At 36.9% G+C, this 22,058-nt stretch overlaps 1 protein-coding gene across 1 annotated transcript in view; it reads right to left on the reverse strand.

The window, feature by feature from the left end:
- Nucleotides 1-12,395, reverse strand: part of LOC115222687 (protein-cysteine N-palmitoyltransferase HHAT-like protein) — a 60,138-nt gene extending 47,743 nt beyond the window's left edge. The window contains exons 1-3 of the mRNA XM_036511705.1: nt 12,376-12,395; nt 10,448-10,607; nt 4,555-4,619 (exon numbers count right to left, since the gene is read on the reverse strand). Of these exons, the coding sequence (XP_036367598.1) occupies nt 4,555-4,619; nt 10,448-10,607; nt 12,376-12,384 (234 nt within the window). The 5' untranslated portion in view covers nt 12,385-12,395. The remainder of the gene's footprint in view (nt 1-4,554; nt 4,620-10,447; nt 10,608-12,375) is intronic.
- Between the last annotated feature and the right edge of the window lie 9,663 nt (nt 12,396-22,058).

Below are 22,058 nucleotides of genomic sequence, written 5' to 3' on the forward strand. Positions count from 1 at the left end.
TATGTCAACTGGTTTTATTAACTGAATTACCTTAAAGAGGGGATGATTTGTGTTCTTGTACTGCAGATCTCTGCTTGTAATTCAAGGTAAAAATTTGCACAAGTCTTGTCTCAGACAGCAAATTACTCGTACAATGGAGCACACGTACTGTGAGGTTCTACTGTATTAACATTGTGTTCCCTCTGTCAATCACCACATTTCACTCTATACTTTTGATTGATTGGAAAAGTTAAGCATCCAACTTTTCTGAATCTAAACATTCACACACATACTGACACACATATACAAATACACAAACACACAGATATGCACTTATTCACACACTCAAACCTATGGTGTATGCAGGGTCGACAAACATACATTGCCATATACATTTAGACACAAAACATTGTATAAAGAAATGAACAAGCAAGTGTGGCTAAGGCATTTGCTTCCTAACTATGTCATTCTGGGGTCAATCCTACTCCATAGCACTGAGTACAAGTGTCTTCTACAGAAATCTCTTCTGAGTGGATTTGGTAGATAGAAACTGAAAGAAGCTTGTGGTGTATATGTGTGTGTGTGCGCATGTGTATGTGTGTGTCTCTTGTCTGGTCACTGTGTGATAATAGTGAGTGTCAATGCCATGCATACAAGCTGTGTCATTCATCTCCAATGTTGTGCAAAAACATGTCTGACCATAGGGAAACAAGTGAAGGTTGGTGGCAGGAAAGGCATCCAGCCATAGAAAAGTCTGCCTCAACAAATTCCATCTGACCTATGCAAGCATAGAAAAATGGACATTAAAATGATGACGATGATGACGATGATGATGATGAATGTGCACATGTGTGCACACACAAACACACACATGCACATATATATATACTCAGATAAGTTTCAGCCAGAGCTGGCCTAGGCCATGACTAACTTAATAGGACCATCTGGAAAAGACACTTAATGATGTTTCATATTACAATTATTCTTTGGTCACTGTAACACATTCAAGTAAAGAGTTATTGTTTGCAGAGATATATCCGGGTGGTTCATCTGGAGATATTTGTTGGAGATATTCATCCAGGACTTGTTTGAAAGTTATGAGATCTTTTTCTCTTCTTGTGTGTCTTGGCTATGAAGTTAAAGAGAGCAGGGCCAATTGAAAAGAAATAATTCTGTCTTAGTGTTGTGATGTAACATGGGCATGATTTTTGTGGAGGATGAATGGCATGGGGACCAAGCCTAGGGAAAATTCTAAGGTTAATGCCAACACTATTTGGGCAGTGCTCTTGGAATATTTTCCCTATCATACAAATGGCATAGCACTTCTCATCATACAGATGTTGTATCATTTGTATGATGGGGAAGATATTCCAACAGCACAGCCCAAATGGTGCTGGCATCAACTTCAAAATTTACCCAAGGTTTGGTATGATGTGGAACAAAGTTCAAGTTTCTTGAGCCAATTCAAATAATCAAGAACTGTCATGGTATTTATTATTCTTTTTGAGACTGATTTCTGGGTTGCTTCAATTTTTATATTTCCTTCATGTAGGGAGACCACGACAGACAACCATATTCAAGTTGGGGATGAACAGAGACGAGAAGCATAATTATAGGAATGTTTCTAGAATCAGAAGCAAGTCCTGAGAATCCAGGAGCATGCCCTGCAGGCCATGATGACCTTGGTGGTTTTGTGGACATTCTAGCTTAAGTTGTTGTTAATGCTACTTTGAGGTCCCTAGTGGTGATTGATACCACAAAGTTTTCACCTGAGGGCAGAATATATGATGTGTGTATGTATAAATACACACACACATATATTGATGTATACACACATATATACACCTAAACAAATATATATTTATAAGCACATAAGGACATAAATATAGTAACTAGTAAAACAGTAACCATATATCTACTTGTAATTGAAAACAGTACACTGGGATAACAGGCAACTGGGTGTGTGAGTGTACCAACATAAAACCTGGTAACTGATAGTGGAAACATATACAGAATAAAATCATACATATCTAAGCGAATATAAATCCATAACTGTATGTGTGAACAGAGTTAGGTATATATGCACAATGGGTTTTAAAAGTAAAGGAAATTATCTAATGGAAAAGTTAGTGGGTTTACAATGTAGTTGGGTTCTATATGTCCAATGTTTGCAAGAGACTATTATTTATTTAATATTTATTTAATATTTTAAAGAGTAACAATTAGTAGGATTAATCTATGCATAAGTGGCATAGTTTATTGTTGTTTTGGTGAAGTTTGGTCTTTGAAAGTATTTTCCTTCAAATGTTGGAATATTTCAGAGACTATATGTATTTAGATAACAATGTCATAGTTTTTATATTTTGGTTATTGAATGAGTGCATGTGTTGAGTAAGGCAGCATTTAAATGAGTTTATTGTTAGTCCTACATCTGAGAAAGACAGGCAAGAGTGTTTGTTACAGCAGAGTAGAAGTTTGGCACCAGCACTAGTGAGGTCACTTTGCATCTTGCAAATCTATAAAAACCCTAAAGTCCCCCACAAAAAATAGTTAATACATGAGAGATGAATTTTGATGATTTTTTTTAATTATATGACAAGAGAGGATGAATAATGACAAAAGAAAAAGATTAAAACGAAAGAGTTGTAATGGAAAGTAACAGAGTAGACACTGTTGGGAGAGGAAGAGTGAAAGGGACAGACAAAAAGGGAAGGGATTTGGGTCAGGAGTTAATGAGAATGAGAGGGACTGAGTAGTGAGAGCGGTGAGATGAATTGTGTAGGAGGAATCCACTGCTATATCCGATTATAAGTCTGTGAGAAGTTAACATAGTGAGATAGAGATGGCAGAGAACAAGGATTCAGACAGAATCCTTAAAGAAAGGAAATGTCAAAAGGGATTGTCGGTTAGTAGGAAAGAGAGAGAGCTGAGAGGGTGTGAAGGTGGCAGAGAAAAAGATACTGAAGGGTGCCATCAATAGTGGTGGAAAAGCAGAGGATGAATGCAGCAAAAGCGTCCTGGGTGTGGAGGCTGTGGAGAGAGGAGAGTGAAAGAGAAGCGTAAAGATGGAGGATAGATACAGCAAGAGCACCCCAGCCATCAACATTCTCCTTTTTACTGTTCTTTTGATTATGCTTACTCAAGAGAGTGTGTTTTGTCCAAGACAATTGTTGCAGATACTTGTCTTCTCTTTTGTGAAGTTCAACAAACATCTTGAAATCAATTTTCTTCACTTCATCCATATCTTACTAGGTTTACCTCTCCAACAGACATCATCCCCTTTGAGCACTCAGCCCTTTTGTTTATGCAGCTGTTGCCATCCGTACACATCGAAAGCCCATACCCATACAACACATTTGTATTCTGCCATTCGTGCACACAAACATTACACATCAAACAAAGTAAACTCACTTCATTTCTTTCTAGTTTTCACTACACGTCTGCAGTCAACGCTCGCATTGCACAACAATGCAGAACCACACTTTGCACACAAATATCTTACAGGCTGTCCTTCAATTTGTAGAAAAATCTCTTTGTTGCTAGCAAAGTTAATAGCTCCTTCAACATTCTCCAGCATGTTCTTACTCTGCCAACTACATCTTCGGAGCAGACACCCCACTGTTTTGGGTCAACTGAGTAACAGAAACCATCCATTACTTATAAGGAGCCATCTTAGTTCTGAAGAAGATCTTTTTCCCAAGATCTCTTCATGCTTAATGCCCCTGTGCACTTGCTACACATGAAAGCTATATTTCCTATTAGTCTGCCTCTAATCTATCTATACCACTTGTGTCCAGTATTTACATTAAGCACAATATACTGAATTTCCATTCACTTTTCTTTATATATATATAGAGAACAGGCATTCGTTTAATGGTATCAGGATCTAATTTTCTTTCCAATTAAAAATTCTGCTTTTACTAATACTTTCAATACAAGATTTTACCTCCACATATGGAATTTCTGATGTGTTTGCATATGTGTGTGTGTGTGTGAGAGAGAGAGAGAGAGAGAGAGAGAGAGAGAGACTGGTTTCAACACCACTCTGTAACCATGGTAAAGCCACTGCTAAGCATCCTTCATGTATAACAAACTTACTTAATCAACACTTGGGATTATGACAAAAATCTACTCTGATTCATTTAATCTGTTCGAAAATACATATCGTCACCTTCATTGTTGTTTTCAATCATCGACACCATCATCATCGCCACCACTGCTACCATCATCATTGTCATCATCATCATCATCATTTAACATCCATTTTCCATGCTGGCATGGGTTGGATGGCTTGACAGAAACTGGTAAGGCCAAAGAGCTGCACCAAGCTCCAGTTGTCTATTTTGGCATGGTTTCTATGGCTGGATGCCCTTCCTAATGTCAACCACTCCACAGAGTAGTTGGTGTTAAGAAAGGCATCCAGCCATAGACACAATTTCAGGATGCTTTGATACGATAAAAAACATTAACAAAATTAAAGAATTTTAGGCATTTAAAATAGCCCTGAGACCAAGACATTGAACAGTAGAATAATAATGCATTTGTAAAATATTTCTAATAAAGAAACTAACCAACCTTCTTTGTATTCAGCAGACTCCAACCAGGATAAAAGTCTCTGGGATTTAACTTTTCATAATTCTCTGAAAGAAAAATTACACCATTTTTATTGTCATAATTTTTACTTCATATTGATATTCTTTTCTATTCTAGGCACAAGGACCGAAATTTTAGGGGTGGGTACCAGTTGATTAGATTGACTCCAGTACACAACTGGTACTTAATTTATCAACCCCAAAAGGATGAAAGGCAAAGTTGACCTCAGAGAAATTTGATCTCAGAACGTAAAGACAGATGAAATACCTATTTCTTATCCACAAGGGGCTAAACATAGAGGGGACAAACAAGGACAGACATAGGTATTAAGTCGATTACATCGACCCCAGTGCGTAACTGGTACTTAATTTATCGACCCCGAAAGGATGAAAGGTAAAGTCGACCTCGGCGGAATTTGAACTCACAACGTAACGGCAGATGAAATACCGCTAAGCATTTCACCCGGCGTGCTAACATTTCTGCCATTGAAAGCGTATATTCTTTTCAGAGTAATCTGTATGATAATATCGAAGACAAGAATGGTAATACAAAAGACAAAAATCTATGGTTCAATTCTCATGATCTTTCAAGGTCAAACTAACCAACATATTTAATATTTATTGATGTAAACACTTTTCCATATAGTAAGAACTCTTAGACTTTTTTTTTAGAAATCTATACTGAATAGATATGTTGTCATTTACAATGGGACACATCAATATATTAGAAATGGGATATCTCAACGGATATCAAAGTATTAAGAACAGGAGCTTTCAACAGATACCAAAAATAGCAAATTTGACCCAATGATGATAAAAATGGGAACTTTCAACAAAACAAATATTATTTATACATTATAAGTGCAGTTCTTCATTAGAATTGGAAAATACTGGAGGCCATTATCTAAAGAATGTGAAGAAGCAGAAACAGTTTCATCATCATCATTTAACATTCTGTTGTACATGCTGGCATGGGTTGGACAGCTGAGGGACTGCACCAGACTCCAGTCTGATGTGGTATGGTTTCTATGGCTGGATTCCCTTGCTAATGCCAATTATTTCAAGAGTGTAATGCGTGATTTTACATGTCACTGGCATCTTTGCCAGCTGCATGACACCAATATCTGCCACAACTACGATTCCATTCAGCTTGATGGATCTTCCTTCTCAAGAACAGCATAATGCCAAAGGTCTCAGCCATTTGTCATTGTCTCCATTGAGGCCCAATGCTGATGAGGTGTTTTTTTATGTGCTACAGGCACAGGTGCTAGTTATGCGACAATGGCATCAGCCACAAAACTCTAGTGGAGACAAAATCACTTGAGATTTAGCAACAAAGTCACATAAACAGAAATCCAGTAATTCACAGAATGCATTGAATGAAAGACTATTTCAATTATTAAAATTTTCAAAAATTATTTTAAAATTAAGAACAGTAAATAAACAACAGATCCAGTATGCTTAAAGCAAAACAATACACAAATATGCTTAGAGTAATTACAGGTACAACAAAAACCCTAATACATGGAAACAAGTGTGACATTATTCCCCTCATTAGCTCAAAACATTGTGATACAATGTACACAACCAATAATAGGGGCAAAGGAACAACTCACACTGACTGAGTCCACTTTGTCCCCTGAGCTGTGTCCACATTACAGGCATACAGAAATAGTGGTCAGTGTACAGCATGGTCTTCATTTCAGGACCAGAGGAGGTATGGTACAACTGGGGAAACAGATCTCACGCAAACATCCTAAACAACCTCGAAAAGAGATCTGTTCAGTTGCAAGGTAATACTCACTAACACACTACAACATAACTGACTTAAAGATTTACTATTTATTCTCTCCCCCCCCCCTCTTCTACTTTATTACGGCAGCTTATGTCACTCTTCACTTTCACCCAAAGCACCCGTTTCATCTTACTCTTCCTCCACTCAGCCTACAAATTGTATTTCACTCCTTAAATGCTACACTGAACACTTTGCCTAACCCTTCATCTTTGAACCGGAACTCTCTGGATATTGCTCTTTTTGAAACTTTCCCCCACAGGCTATGGAGCACCAATTGCACTGACCTCTTCAGAATAGGAGTACAATAAAGATAATCAGCTTTGCATTCATGTACTCAAGTTGTTGAACTGTATCACATGTAAAACTGTTGGTTAATATTGTAGCCAAGACTACTGAACCTAACAAATCAACGTAGCCAACTGGAAAGATTGAATTCAACTAAATGTCAAGTTTCAACTTCTGGATCACACACAAACGTTCAATCAATAAATCTCATCAATAGATCTTTAGAGTAGATATGTTTGGATTAACTCAACAACTTCAAGATAAGTAAAACATAGCTTTTAATACATTTAGGAGCAAATATACTAAAGGGAAAACAAGCAGAAATAAAATATGATGCTTTAACCGAAAGAGCTTACAAACTAAGGAAGTATATGTGAAGCCATTGGAAGTATTTCTAAATGGTTGCTTGAACTGCTAGAAATAGCTAGTACATCTCCCTCAAATCACATCCTACCATTTCAAGTAAGATCTATTGGTTAATGTAGTCCTTGGTGTGCAAAAAGGTGAAATTACCAAAGCTGGAACACTTCTGATCATAGTTCTGCTCAAGTGGGGATGAACTGATGTGTTTCAAACATAGTCACTGAGAGATTTCTTTTACATCAAGCAACAGACATTGCCCTGTCTATCTTCCTCATTATCAATAAGAATACAATGAACCAGTGATCAAGTGGAAGCCTCCAACCAATGATAATGTTTACTTCATATTGTAATTTGTGATATAAAATAAATAAATGAACAATGAAGAGTATTTTGACAGACTAGACTATTTGTTGAAGAAATGTTACTTTCAACAACTAATATGCACCAGTTCACATTTCTTTTATTTATATTTTCCATCCAATTCATGTCAGAGAACACTAACAATCACTAACCTTCCAGCTTTTGAGAATATCTTTAATAAGCTTTCATCTCATTACATAGATTAATAGTTTATAGAATCAATTATTCAATTACCAATCATGTTAATGAATAGGTGTAGATTTTAGGAAAGAATATTTAGTTAAAACTTTAAGCTATATATGGTAAATTTTATAGAGATTTATATAGATTTAAAACACAAAATTTTACTCAGAAGGAAAAAGAAAGCACAAATGCTCCCCCATACTTAGGCAACACATGCTGCAGTTTGCTGGTTTTCTGTCAGGCCATCCTACATATACTTACATGGAAAGCAGATGTTAAATGATAATGATGATGATGATGATGATTTCAACAGCCAAAGATAAATATTGTTCATATTTCAGAAACAAAATAAACAATAAAAAAAGAAATACTACTCACATTTCAACTGCATATAAAAAAAAAGCAGTAAAACAAAATCATAATTCATATCAAGATAACATTGTCACATCACACCTGCTTAAATATGACCCAGACACAACATGAGCCGCAGAGTTTACAGCAAATGCTGGGCTTCTTTATCACCAAGGATCTCTCCTGACAAAAGCACACACACAATAGAGTTAAGGCTGCATCTCAGAACCAGAACAAATTTCAGTCTCCCAACAATTACTGACACACAACAAAAGCTCAAATGAATCTCACAATGGAGTATTGCTCTCATGTTTGGGAACAGCAGTTTCTGCACACACACACACACACCCACACACACACACACACACACACACGCACACACACACCCACACACACACACACACACACATCCGAGACTGCTTCTAAAAAAGAACACCTGACCGATTGGCATAACATCACTAACAAGACTCTCCAACTTCTGTCACTTCTCTCTGTCTTTTCTACCTCTACTTTAGTGGCCTCCACTCCTCAAAGCCAGCCAATCTTATGCCACTTCCAGTTCATCCATCTCTCCTCAGTTTTCTCCATTTTCTGATTATTTAAAGTTGATTCCTGATAAAATTTTGTTTATTCAGTTATTACCTGTACCCTATGAGCATAGTGTGCTTGCATACCCATACTCAGGGATAGCATAGGTAAATGATACCGATAGTAAATACCGATACTATTATCCCTTAGACGGTTAGTCCAACTGCTAACTCTGCTTACCTATATATATATGTGTATATATATATATATATTATATATAATATATAATATACTATAAAGAATGTTTGTGCGCATAGCAACATGTCATATGAATACTAATGACAGAAAAAGGATATATATGAACCATTTAATTAAACCCACTTAATTAAACAAATTACCCACTATATTTGTTAATATTTTAGGCTACATTTAGAAAACTTTTGCCAATAGGAATAACTTTAAAACATAGTTCCCTATAATTAACACATTAACCTATCACTGGAACTTGCAGGTGACACCATAAATTTTTAATCACTCTGCATATTGTTTAATTACAAGGAAATGTAACTTCTTTGCCTTTTTACAATATTTCATAATTAAATTTTGATATTTAGCATTCATGTTATTTAAATATCCTCAAAACCATGTCAAAGGTACAGAATAAGATATTTCCTCAAATTATGAGAATGTACCATTAACGATGCATATGATGGTTGCATGAAGTGTTTGTGATGAACCACCAGTGGTACACGTGGCAGTTAAAATGTCTGACTGCATCTAGTAAATATTTCTTTTTCCATTCCAGTACTTCTTGACTTCATCTTGACCTTATTCTTAACTTCAGTAGATCATAGCTACCAGCATTGTTTCCCAAATTAAAAAATACATATATACTCAATTTTGATGTCTCTGTTAGTCTGAAAAGAAAGAACAGTGCATCTTATTTTATAGATCAAATTTGTTCCTTTGTTTTCCAACAACACTGATACTTGCTCTCCTAAAATCAATTATCTATAAAGAAAGCAAAATGACAGTTTCACTCAAAACAAGAAATACTGTCAAATAACTGGTTGTACTGTTATGATATTGATGTAGACAGTTAGTTGAAACCCATCTATAATTATCCATGCTATACTGTATTAACTCTTTCCAAGTTATTCAGATTAAATGAAAAATATCTGAGATTAGAATTTAACCATCAGAACTTTTACTCTAATACTATAAAATTACCAACACTTTTTGACAAAACTTCTCTCTAAGCCATTAAGCAAATATGGATATTAGAAATAATATAACCAAAACAGCTTGCAATTAATTTGTCTGTCAGAATATTACACATTAGACCTTAACAAATAGAAAACTAACAACACATTCCATAAAAATGTTATTCAAAATTTTACAGCAAATGTGAATTACAGTGGAACCCGTTTGTCAGTCAGGCAAGCTAAGACGAATAGAATTGTGTGTGTTACCTAGAGGTATAACATATTATTTCTAACATAGTTTCAACTCCTTCATGAACAATAGTCCTTTAGTTCATTGCAACTGAGCTTCAATCTCACAAGGAAGAATATTTCTGAGAATCTCTGGCTATCGGCTTTTAGTTCTTGTTGCTCGTTAGTCCCAAGTCACCCTATCTTGGTATACGTTATACATTGTGTTTCTCCTTTAATATGGTAAGGATGGAATCTGAGTGAAATTTGGCTGTTATTTCTAGCAGGTCAAGCAACTACATACAGAATCTCTCATTAGCTCAACTAATTAGTTAAATGATAATGGAGGCATACAAAATAATCGAAACATCTTACATCCAGCCAACTTGTGTTTCAAGAAACAGGAAATACTTGAATTTTTGAAACAACAACAACAGCAACCACCACCACCACCACCATCACCATCATCATTATCATTATCATCATTTAACAGCTGTTTTCCATGCTGGCATGGGTTGGACAGCTCCAGGGAACAAAAAGGTTATAGAACTAAATAGAAACAAATAAAATTGAATTACCAAGCGAGGCCAAAAGAACAGCCATACATATAAAAATCACAGCTGTTGTCATTGTGATTATATATATGATTATTTCTAAAGTAGGGAGTGGAGCATGTAGGCCTCGGGCATAGTAAGACACTTGCTTCAAAGTTGTAGGGTCCAAATGACTCATTGTGGTCTGAAATTAGAAATAAAATAAAATTAGGATTCATCATCATCGTTTAATAAAAGAAAATTAACAAAATTCTATTGTTTTTTTTTAAATATACTGAAAATAATTACCGTATTTTAACATGTTTAAGGAACCCTTTTCTGTCAAAAGTTAGATTAAAAAAATATGGGAGTTTCTTATACATGGATAGTATCATAATTCTTTACAAAAGTTTTTTTCCAAATTTCAAGCCCAAGAAATTAGGGGGCTCCTTATACATGTTAAAATACAGTAAATGCATTTTCTCAAAATATTTGATGGAGTCATTGTTGTTGGATATGTATTTACCGGTTTAAAAAAACACAACCGTTTTCTTTAGAAAAATACTGTCATTCCTGATGTTTAACCCATCTGTCTTACTTTCCAATCACTATAGAAAGCAATTATATACGCCATCACTTTCAGGTATTGCATACACTTGTTTTGTTTTGTTTTTGTCAATGTCACTATGGCCTTAAAATGACCTTAAGAAATAAGACAGGTAGAATCATTAGCAAGTTGGATAAACTGGTTAGTGACATTTCATCCAGCTCTTTATGTTTATATATATATATATATATCATCATCATTTAATGTCCACGTTCCATGCTAGCATGGGTTAGATGGTTTGACTGAGGTCTGGCGAAACAGATGGCTGCACCAGGCTCCAATCTGATCTGGCAGAGTTTCTACAGCTGGGTGCCCTTCCTAATGCCAACCACTCCAAGAGTGTAGTGGGTGCTTTTACGTGCCACCGGCACAAGGGCCAGTCAGGCGGTACTGGCAATAGCCACACTCAAATGATGCTTTTTATGTGCCACCTGCACAGGAGCCAGTCTAGCAGCACTGGCAACAACCTCACTTGAATGTTTTTTCACATGCCACCGGCACAAGTGCCATTAAGGCGACACTGATAACGATCACGCCTGAATGGTGTTTTTACATGCCACCAGCACCAAAGCCAGTTTGTTGCTCTGGCAACAATCACATTCGTATGGTACTCTTAGCGCTCCACTAGCACGGATGCCAGTCATTGAATTTGATTTCGATTTTGATTTCACTTGCCTCAACAGGTCTTTGCAAGCAGAGTTTAGTGTCCACTGAAGGAAAGGTATGCATAAGTGGACTGGTTACACCCCTGGCATAGGCCACAAGGTTATGGTCTGACTTGGCTTGCCGGGTATTGTCAAGCACAGCATATTTCCAAAGGTCCCAGTCACTAGTCACTGCCTCGGTGAGGCCCAATGTTTGAAGGTCATGCTTCACCACCTCATCCCAGGTCTTCCTGGGTCTACCCCTTCCACAGGTTCCCTCAACCACTAGGGTGTGGCATATTTTCACACAGCTATCCACATCCATTCTCGCCACAATAAAAATAAGATATTTTTATTTTTGTTTTTTTGTATATTGTGTGAAACAATTCTGATGAGGGGAGTGTCAGTTTTAAAAATATGAAATATATCATATTACTTGGCACGCCTGTGGCCCGTAGGTGGAATTTTTTAATTTTTGTATTATTTTCGTAGTATTCTAGTATGTCCTTTTAATACTTTATCATCTCAAATTTTTATTGCATCAATATATTATAACTTTTAAATGTAAATTCACTGTGTTTTGTGTATCACATCGATATTTATCTATTTATGTGTATCTTTATATTTATGTATTTGGAATTTTTATTTCCATTTTATAACAGTAGGCACGGGAGTGGCTGTGGTAGGCGCAGGAGTGGCTGTGTGGTAAGTAGCTTGTTTACCAACCACATGGTTCCGGGTTCAGTCCCACTGCGTGGCACCTTGGGCAAGTGTCTTCTACTATAGCCCCGGGCCGACCAATGCCTTGTGAGTAGATTTGGTAGATGGAAACTGAAAAGAAGCCTGTCGTATATGTGTATATATATGTGTCTGTGTGTGTTTGTGTGTCTGTGTTTGTCCCCCTAGCATTGCTTGACAACCGATGCTGGTGTGTTTACATCCCCGTCACTTAGCGGTTGGGCAAAAGAGACCAATAGAATAAGTACTGGGCTTACAAAGAATAAGTCCCAAGGTCGATTTGCTCGACTAAAGGCGGTGCTCCAGCATGGCCACAGTCAAATGACTGAAACAAGTAAAAGAGTAAAAGAGTAGAAGAATATATGTATGTATTTGATTTTCGAATGTAGTTATTAATTATGTTCCTCTTGTTTCTGCTTGTATTGCTTCCATTTAAATTATGAAGTGGTATATCATCGTCATCATCATCATCTTCGTTTAGCGTCCGCTTTCCATGCTGGCATGGGTTGGATGGTTCAACTGAGGTCTGGGAAGCCAGAATGCTGCACCAGGCCCAGTCTGATCTGGCAATATTTCTACAGCTGGATGCCCTTCCTAACGCCAACCACTCCATGAGTGTAGTGGGTGCTTTTTACGAATCACCGGCACAGGTGCTAGATGAGGCTGGCAAATGGCCACGATTGGATGGTGCTTTTTACGTGCCACCGACATGAGGCCAGTCGGGGCATATATATATATATATACATATGTATACATATATAAAATAATAAACAGAAAGCAGATGTAATATTCATCACCAGGAAACTAATGAGGTGAAGTACACGACTGTATGATGTTTCTATGATCATTATGTAATTATTTCAGCATTTTATTGAAACACTTCTCTGCCCTATAAAGCTTTGAATACCACACCTGTTTACTGCTTATTATTTTTGTTTTTTCAGTTATTCAGCTTGTATTCCACACTCTAGCGATCCCAAGTGTGCTAACGCACGTTACACTTCACAGGTTACTGAAGTGGAGTGTGGCACTCACTACTGAGTCCAATTAAGGTTGCATGTCACTTTATTGTGCCTCCCTTTTTTTAGCACACAACACACACACGCAAATACATTTAGTAATTATTTATGTAGTCTTTACCTATTTTCTGTCTTTACCTATCAATCTATCTATCTGTATACTTTCTTACGTTCCTACCTGTAATTTTGGTAAACCCTCCCTGGCTACCAAACATAAAGATTCCTTGGTACCTTAGGAATTTACTACTGAATGGTTTGTTTTTAAAGGGCTTGTATACTTAGAAAAGCTTCTTTTGTTACATACTGCTAAACTACTAAAAGTGTCACATCATACAGACATATACTCCATTATTATTATTATCAGAACGAAGTACTGAGGGTAAATGGCAAAATAGTGTTACTTCTGAATAAGATTAGCTTTGGTGAGATCTTGTCCAAGTTTGTCTCACAACATTCCACATCTGGTGGAAGCTACTTACTGTGATCCTTTAAGGATGAAACCTCTTCAATATCCATAACAAGTAGTTTATAATATCAATAAAGAGTTTGGGATTAACTAATTTTAATAACAATAATCAGTCGATAATGTTGCCCATGATTACAATAAACGGTTTGCACAGTGTGTGTTGAGACAGTGAAGTTATTAGTTACCAACAAACTTCTCCATTTTGCAGTAACTCATTTGGAGAAAACCTTTAACAAAGTTTCTTGCTCTGTTAATTACAGAGTTCTGAGGAACGTTGATATAGATAAATGGTGAGAATCATTCAAGGTCAGAGTCATAATGAAGTTCAGACAAGAATTTAGTGTATAGGTCAATGTACACCCAGATTCTTTTTCCTAAATCCTTTAATAAAGTTCTCTAGGTTATAACATAAAAGTTAAAAATTGGTTGTTTTGGGGAACTTTTATATACTGATCTGGTTCCTAGAGCATAAGCAGTCAACAAATTGCAAAATAAGTTCCAAGTTTGGAAAGTAATTCTAGAATCCATAGATTTAAAGTTCATCAAAGCAAGAAGTGCTAGTTGGTAGAATAAGTAAAAAGCTCCAGTGATATATACATGACATTTACGGAAGAGAGTAGGTATAAATTTAGTATGCTAAACATTGTATAGTCTGTGAGAAAAATGCAGGATGATGGACTAATTGAGGACGAGGTCTTCAGATAAGATGCATAAAAGGAGTTAAGAGTGGAAACACCAATGAATTGCTTAGATAGTTTCATTAGATATAGTTGAGAGTTCCTGTTAAATGGGTAATGTAGTAAAGTGTTGGAAGTTGCAGTAGGGAGACTATAGTTGCTACAATATGAAAAGAATAGAAAAGATCCAGTAACAAGGGATCTCTCTCTGCCCCCTCCCTCCACCCCTTCTCTCTGTTCCCTCCCTCCCTCCTCTCTCTCTCTCTCTCTCTCTCTCTCTCTCTCTCTCTTCATGTAAATGGTAGAATATACAAAGCTTTCTATGGCCTTGAATTTGGATGATCTGTTGAAACTGGAGAGACAAGAAACAAGCATGGTTTATTATATGCGAAAGATTAATTTGCATGAAAAGCAAAGACTACAATAAACTAACATGTTCACTAAACATTAAAAATATCTTTCAATGTGAGACATGCTATGTTGCAACAATACAACCATTTATATTTATCTCACACATGATGCAAATGAATACAGAATGAATACTGAGTAAAAAAGAAAAAGAGTTGCACATGTAACCTGTAGAACAGCAAAGGAAATATGGAAGCTGTTTTACCAGTTCTCATGCAATGAGGCCTTTCAGATGAGACGTCAAAAGAACAATTATGGGAGAATGGTTTCTAAAGCATTAGGAAGGTTAATGATAATATTTTTTTTTCTATTTTTTTTTCAATTTTGACACACCTACCACTCTATATGTATGTCTAAAGCAACTGTACAGAAATGCAATAGATTTTGTATCAAGAAATTCTAAGTAAATAAGAATTATGTTGGTCAGTGCATACTCCAAGTATATCTAATTTTAAAATGAGTTTATGTGGAAAATATTAAAGATTTTAAAAATTAATAACTTATTTTATGTATCCAAAATACAAATCAAATAACCAAGAATGGAAACATATCTCAATCAGATGAATGACTTTCGTGTAAAGGAATAATTAGAGCCCTTGAAGGGGTTACTAACGGTTCGATTCTAAAGAGAGGTATGTGTCCTTGATATGGAAGCAACAGAATTCAAAATATCAAGTTTTACAGATATCTCAAGAAATGCAGATTCCTATCTGTTCATGAAGTTGTGTGTCTGTCTCCTACGATTTAGATTCCTAACTACTCCCACATTTTGCGGCGCAGTGTAACCAAAAGCAGGTATCTTATAGTCGTGATTCATATCGAGCCCTTCTGGGTATTAGCGCGTGTCTACGATGAGTCTACGATTTTAAAAATAATTTACCATCATTTTTTCCCATTTTTAATGCATTTTTTTGCTATTATATAAGGGAAGTAACTCTCTAAAAATGTATTATTAAATCTCAGAACGTAAAAAGCTACAGTAACACCCCCCCCCCTTTGTGGTTAGCCATATTGAGATGGCTACTATACTTTACATCTCTAAAAATGCTTACATAGTTATTTCCCTTACAAACCCGAGCAATGCCGGGCGATACTGCTAGTTATATATATTTATTCAAATATGAATGACCAGCAGCCTGAGGGATAAAAACAATATCATCACTCACACACAAGGTATGTGTTTTGTATATTTGTGGGTAGGCTGAGATTTTAGGTGCAAGAGAATATATTCTCATCAATTTGCCTGGTGTTAAAACACCATGGAAAAAATTCAAATATGAATGAGAAGCATTTGTTCCATGGTATGATACGTTGGGTCATACCAGAAAATGGTTCTTACATCATTTTGCATATAGTCATAGAAGTAAGTGTGATCATTGCCAGCATCGCCTTACCAGCAAATGCACCGGTGACACATGGAAAACATTCGAGCGTTGTCATTGCCAGTGCCGCCGGACTGGCTCCTATGCAGGTAGCACATAAAAAACACCTTTTGAACATGGTCGTTGCCAGAACTGTCTGACTAGCCCTCATGCCAGTGGCATGCAAAAGCACCCACTACACTCTCGGAGTGGTTGGCATTAGGAAGGGCATCCAGCTGTAGAAACTTTGCCAGATCACATTGAGCCTGGTCCAGCCTTCTAGCTCACCAGTCCTCAGACAAACCGTCCAACCCATGCCAGCATGGAAAGTGAACGTTAAATGACAATGATGATGATTATTGTTGCAAAAACAGTAGTATCTTTCTTTTTTACTTTTCATTACAATCTTTAATTTTTGATAAAATTTTTTTAAATGTTTGTTTAAACAAAACCATTTCAGGGAAGTAGCAAGTGGGCTGCAAGATTAAAGTCTGCAGCTGTATCTGGCCCACAGGCATCAAGTTAGCCAGCCCTGGTCTATGACTTCCAGGTGTTTTAAAACCAGGCAAATTGAAGAGACTATATCCTTTACACCTACAATTGCAGCCTGCCCGTGAACTGACAAAACACGTCTTGTGTATGAGACTTCGATATTCTTTATATATCTCTTTTACTTGTTTCAGTCATTTGACTGCGGCCATGCTGGAGCACCGCCTTTAGTCAAGCAAATCAACTTCAGAACTTATCCTTTGTAAGCCTAATACTTATTCTATTGGTCTCTTTTTGCTGAACCGCTAAGTTACAGGGACGTAAACACATCAGCATCGATTGTCGAGCAATGGAGGAGGGGGGGGGGACAAACACAGGCACACAAACATACACATACATATATATACATACATACATACATATATACGATGGGCTTGTTTCAGTTTGCATCTACCAAATCCACTCTCAAGACGAGGTTATAGTAGAAGACACCTACCAAGGTACTACGCAGTGGGACTGAACCCGGAACCATGTGGTTGGTAAGCTAGCTACTTACCACACAGCCACTCCTGTGCCTATATATATATGTGTGTGTGTGTGTGTGTGTGTACATGTTTGTGTATATGTGTAAGCACCACGTTTGCAAGCTTTCATAAAGTCTTCCTATCATAACATCCCCCTCCCCTTCAATGAGATTTCAGCTCTTAACATTCTCTCGTTTCCATGCTCTGATTGCTGTCTTCCTCCCCCCCACCACCACCTCCCACTAACACCCATTCACACTTCTGCCTCCTACACCTTCTCTCTTAACGTTGTTATGTTTCTTCGCTGTCACACTCCCAATAAACACCAGTAAATGTTTTAAATATTTATCTCCTTCCTGTGAACAATTTTGCCCTAAATGTTACATCTATAATACATGACATTATATTCCAGCTTCAACTCCATATAAGTTTTGGATGGGGGGGTTCCTGATCATAAACCCTACTCCTGCCTCCTCATTTTCTTGTTATTTTCTTTCCATTTTTTTCTTTTTTATTATTTCCAGTTATAGATTTTCCCAAACCAATTAGACTTCTCTTCATCTTCACAACAAAATAACTTACTGTACTTTGTGAATTGTTGTATTCTAGTTAATTAATCAATTAAATAGTGGCAGAAATGAGCAAGACACAGCAATATTATTATTATTATAAGCTGTAACCAAAAGGGAGTCACAAGCAGCTAGAGATGCCTCAAATTGATCGACAATATCTTTTAGATAAGATTTAGATAAAATTTATACAAGACAGAATTAGCTGGGTAAAAACAGTTTGGATTTGTGCAAGACCATAAAATCACAGACATATCATTACCAGTGAGATAACTGCAAGTGTTCTTACCTAAAAATAAATTACTCCATAAGATGTTATCAGATAATTTCAACATGCACAAGAAAAATGCTCGCATAGCTGACAATCATTGTAAACCAGAATATTAAGCTTGTCTACAAATAGGCTTTATCTATCATAGGTATTGTAAAATTGTTTGAAAAAACTCAGTGGTTTTTGACAGCTGATGAATACAAGCAACATGTCAGCATCCAATTTTGCATGAGACTTGGCAAGTCTGCAAACAAAATAATCAAAATTTTCCACCAGATTCTTGGCAAACATTCATTTGGTCTCATACATGTTTTTTGAGTGGCACACATATATAAAGGCCAGCTGAGTGTTAGTTCAAGACAATGAGTGTTCAGGACAATCAATTACTAGAAAAATGCTCAAAAATGTGGGAACAGTTTGCAAATTCATCCATGAGGATTGCACAGAACAATCCTTCAACTCTTTCACATGACCAGAATCAATAATGGAGTCAGCCAGGAATTTCTTAGGGAAACCTGAACATGCATCATGATAATGCAAAGTTAGGAACATTCTGTGTACATTCCCAAGAGGACTATTTCAAAAGGAATATGAAATACATTATTAAGTGGATTACTGGTAGACTTTTCTTTAGACCTGATTCAGGAAGGTCTTATAATTTGCATTTCATTGACTTGAAAAACGATCCTAACAAGGTGCCATATTCTGCAGTCTGATTGGTGCCAAAGACACTAGGTGTAGGTGAATGGTATCAGAAGGCCTATAAAAAATATATGCTACTTCCGTTAGGTTAGGGTTAGGAGAGAGAGAGGAATTTACATAAAGATTGTTCTCTTGGGATCCTACTTAATTTCATTAGTTTATCATCATCATCATCATTCACATTTTACATCAACTTTCCAAGCTGGCATGGGTTAGACAGACCACCACAGTTAGACTAAGCACATCTTCAGAAGTATTGCTCACTTAGACAGATCAGAAGGATCACATATTACTTGCATTTCAATTTTAATTTGATTTCTACAATTAAATACCCTTACTAACACCAGTCACATTACAGAATGTACTGGATGCCTTTTAGCCATGGCACAAGCACTAAAGAGATGTCACGTCCTCAACAAGACTAAAGGATCTTCACAACCTTACACTTTACAGAGTGTATTGGGTGTGTTTTTCATGGCACCAGCACTAGTAAGTTAGTCTTGTCCTCAAGATGAATAAAGAAACATCACAACTTCATGTCTCTGCTTGCTCACCAACCTCTTTAGAGAGTGAGCAGTGTTAAGACGGATATGTTACAGGGGAATGACTGACAGAGATACCAACTATTCTGAGATATGACAAAGAGCACAAGGTGATGATAGATTTGGAGACAATGATGGTCCTTTGAAGGGCATACATCCTCAGCCACTTGGTCTACTGCTCCTAACTATGCTGGTGATATGAAAAAAGCACCCACTACACTCTTGGAGTGGTTGGCATTAGGAAGGGCATTCAGCTGTATAAACCATGTCAAATCAGATTGGAACCTGGTGCAGCTCCTTAACCCCCCTCAGTTTTCAGTCCAACCATCCAACCCATGCCAGTAAGGAAAACAGATGTTAAATCACGATGATGATGATGATGATGATATATATTCCAGGATGAGCCAAAAGTTTTTTCATACTTCCAGTTTTAATTAATAGTTCTAACAAATTACATATGAAAAGCATTTATTCATTAAAATGTATTCCATTATATTCAATTGTCTGTTGCCATGGTTGTGCCATAAGCTCAATTCTACCATTTTCTGATTTAGAGACAAAAATCTCCCAGTACCTGTTTCAATCTCATCCATATTGTTGAACTTCTACCCATGCAAGAAATGAGCCATGACTCAGAAGAGGTGATAATCTGATGTTACAAGGTCTGGACTGTAGCCAGGGTGAGATACCACTTCCAGTCCTCCAAGTTTGCACCACTTGGTCTCATCGGCAGTGTGTGCTGGAGCATTATCATGCTGTAAAACTGCACATCTTCAATTGACCAATGTCACGTAGCAGGCTTTCAAAGCATCATATACTCACTCCAGTGATTGAGCATAAAAGTTAGCATTCACAGCATGACTGTGTGGGACAAGCTCAAAGTACAACACTCCCTTAAAATTTCACTAAACACACATGATCTTCTGTTTAAACTGCCCGTGTTTGACAAAATGTTGTGAAGCCTGATCAGAAAAATGCCACTGATTTCTCTTATTAGGATTACAAACAGATCCAATTTTCATCCTCAGTTGCAAAATCATGTGATGGTCATACCTTGCTGACATGTTTGCATAGCTGCTGATGGCATTTGCCAGCAGTTGTTTTCGCAAATGTACACATATTGTTGAGCTTGGTCATTGGTCAGTTCATGAGTAGCTTTCCGACAGCATCTGTTCACAAGGCTCAGCTTATGGCGGTGTCAACTGATGATGCTTTGTGAAGAACCAAGTTCTGCCAGCAACATATGAATGCTTGTGTTTGGTTGCTGTTGAAGCATTTCAAGCAAGCTCTCATCTTCCAGGTCTCCTTGATCTTGGTTTATCTTCAAGGCTGATGTCACATTGCATGAAACATCTGAACCAGTTCCGTGCCACATGTTGGTTGATAGTTTCTGGGCCTTCCACATCATCAACTTCTTTTGCTGCTACCCCTGCAGTAACTCCTTTTTTTCCCCAGGTGACATAAAATGTCTCTAATTGCAATTTTGTCACCACTCATTATAAAAGCTGTAAAATAAAGAATAAATAATTAATGCTTATGTGTTATATATGAATATAAGGAAGAAACAATTCAGCAACGATTGGACAATATGTTGTATCAAGTTAATGATATCACATGGGGATATAAGTTGCCAAAAAAGAAAATCATGAGTGAAAATTATTTTTTAAATGTTTCACTCAAACTCGTACATATGTATACACACATATATTCATAAATATACATATACATCTAAATACATTTGCATATATACATATATATGATGCAGGAGTGGCTGTGTGGTAAGACGCTGGCTTCCCAACCACAAGGTTCTGGGCTCAGTCCCACTGCGTGGCACCTTGGGCAAGTGTCTGTCTTCTACTATGGCCCACCAAAGACTTGTAACTGGATTTGGTAGACAGAAACTGAAAGAAGCCCATCGTATATGTGTGTGTGTGTGTGTGTGTGTGTGTGTTTGTGTATCTGTGTTTGTCCTCCCACCATTACTTAACCAATGTTGGTGTGTTTATGTTCCCATAACTTAGCGGTTTGGCAAAAGAGACCGATAGAATAAGTACTAGTCTTATAAAGAATAAGTCTAGGGGTTGATTTGTTTGACTAAATGCAGTACTCCAGCATGGCCACAGTCAATTGACTGAAACAAATAAAAGAATATATATACATACATACATAAATACACACACTCATACACAATTTTAATGTCCATTTTACCAAACCTGGACTGGCTGGTAGGTATTCCCTCATACAGTGTACCACCAATCAACATGGTCCATGGTCATTTCCTCCTTGATATACAATAACTAAAGAGCTGCTTTCATTGCTTCATCCTACCTCTTTTTTAATTTCTCTCTTCCAAAAGGCTGTCTTCACTTTGAGTGAAGTGGGCATGTGGAAGATAGAGTCATGCCCATATCAATGCAGTATTTTCTTTTGCATGCTACGTCTGATTCCATTTGTGTTCAGTTTTTCTCTCGGACCATTTGCCTCAGTCATTCATGCGTACTAGTATTATGCATTCAGCAAAGCATGCTTGATACATTTCTTTTTAATTTTTGCAAACCCTCAGCAATCAGGGCCCATGTTTCTCTAAGCAGCATCACACTTCACAGATAAACATCAACAATCTGCTCTACAATCTGAGG

The sequence above is a fragment of the Octopus sinensis genome, linkage group LG20, assembly GCF_006345805.1.
Source record: "Octopus sinensis linkage group LG20, ASM634580v1, whole genome shotgun sequence".
NCBI lineage: Eukaryota > Metazoa > Mollusca > Cephalopoda > Octopoda > Octopodidae > Octopus > Octopus sinensis.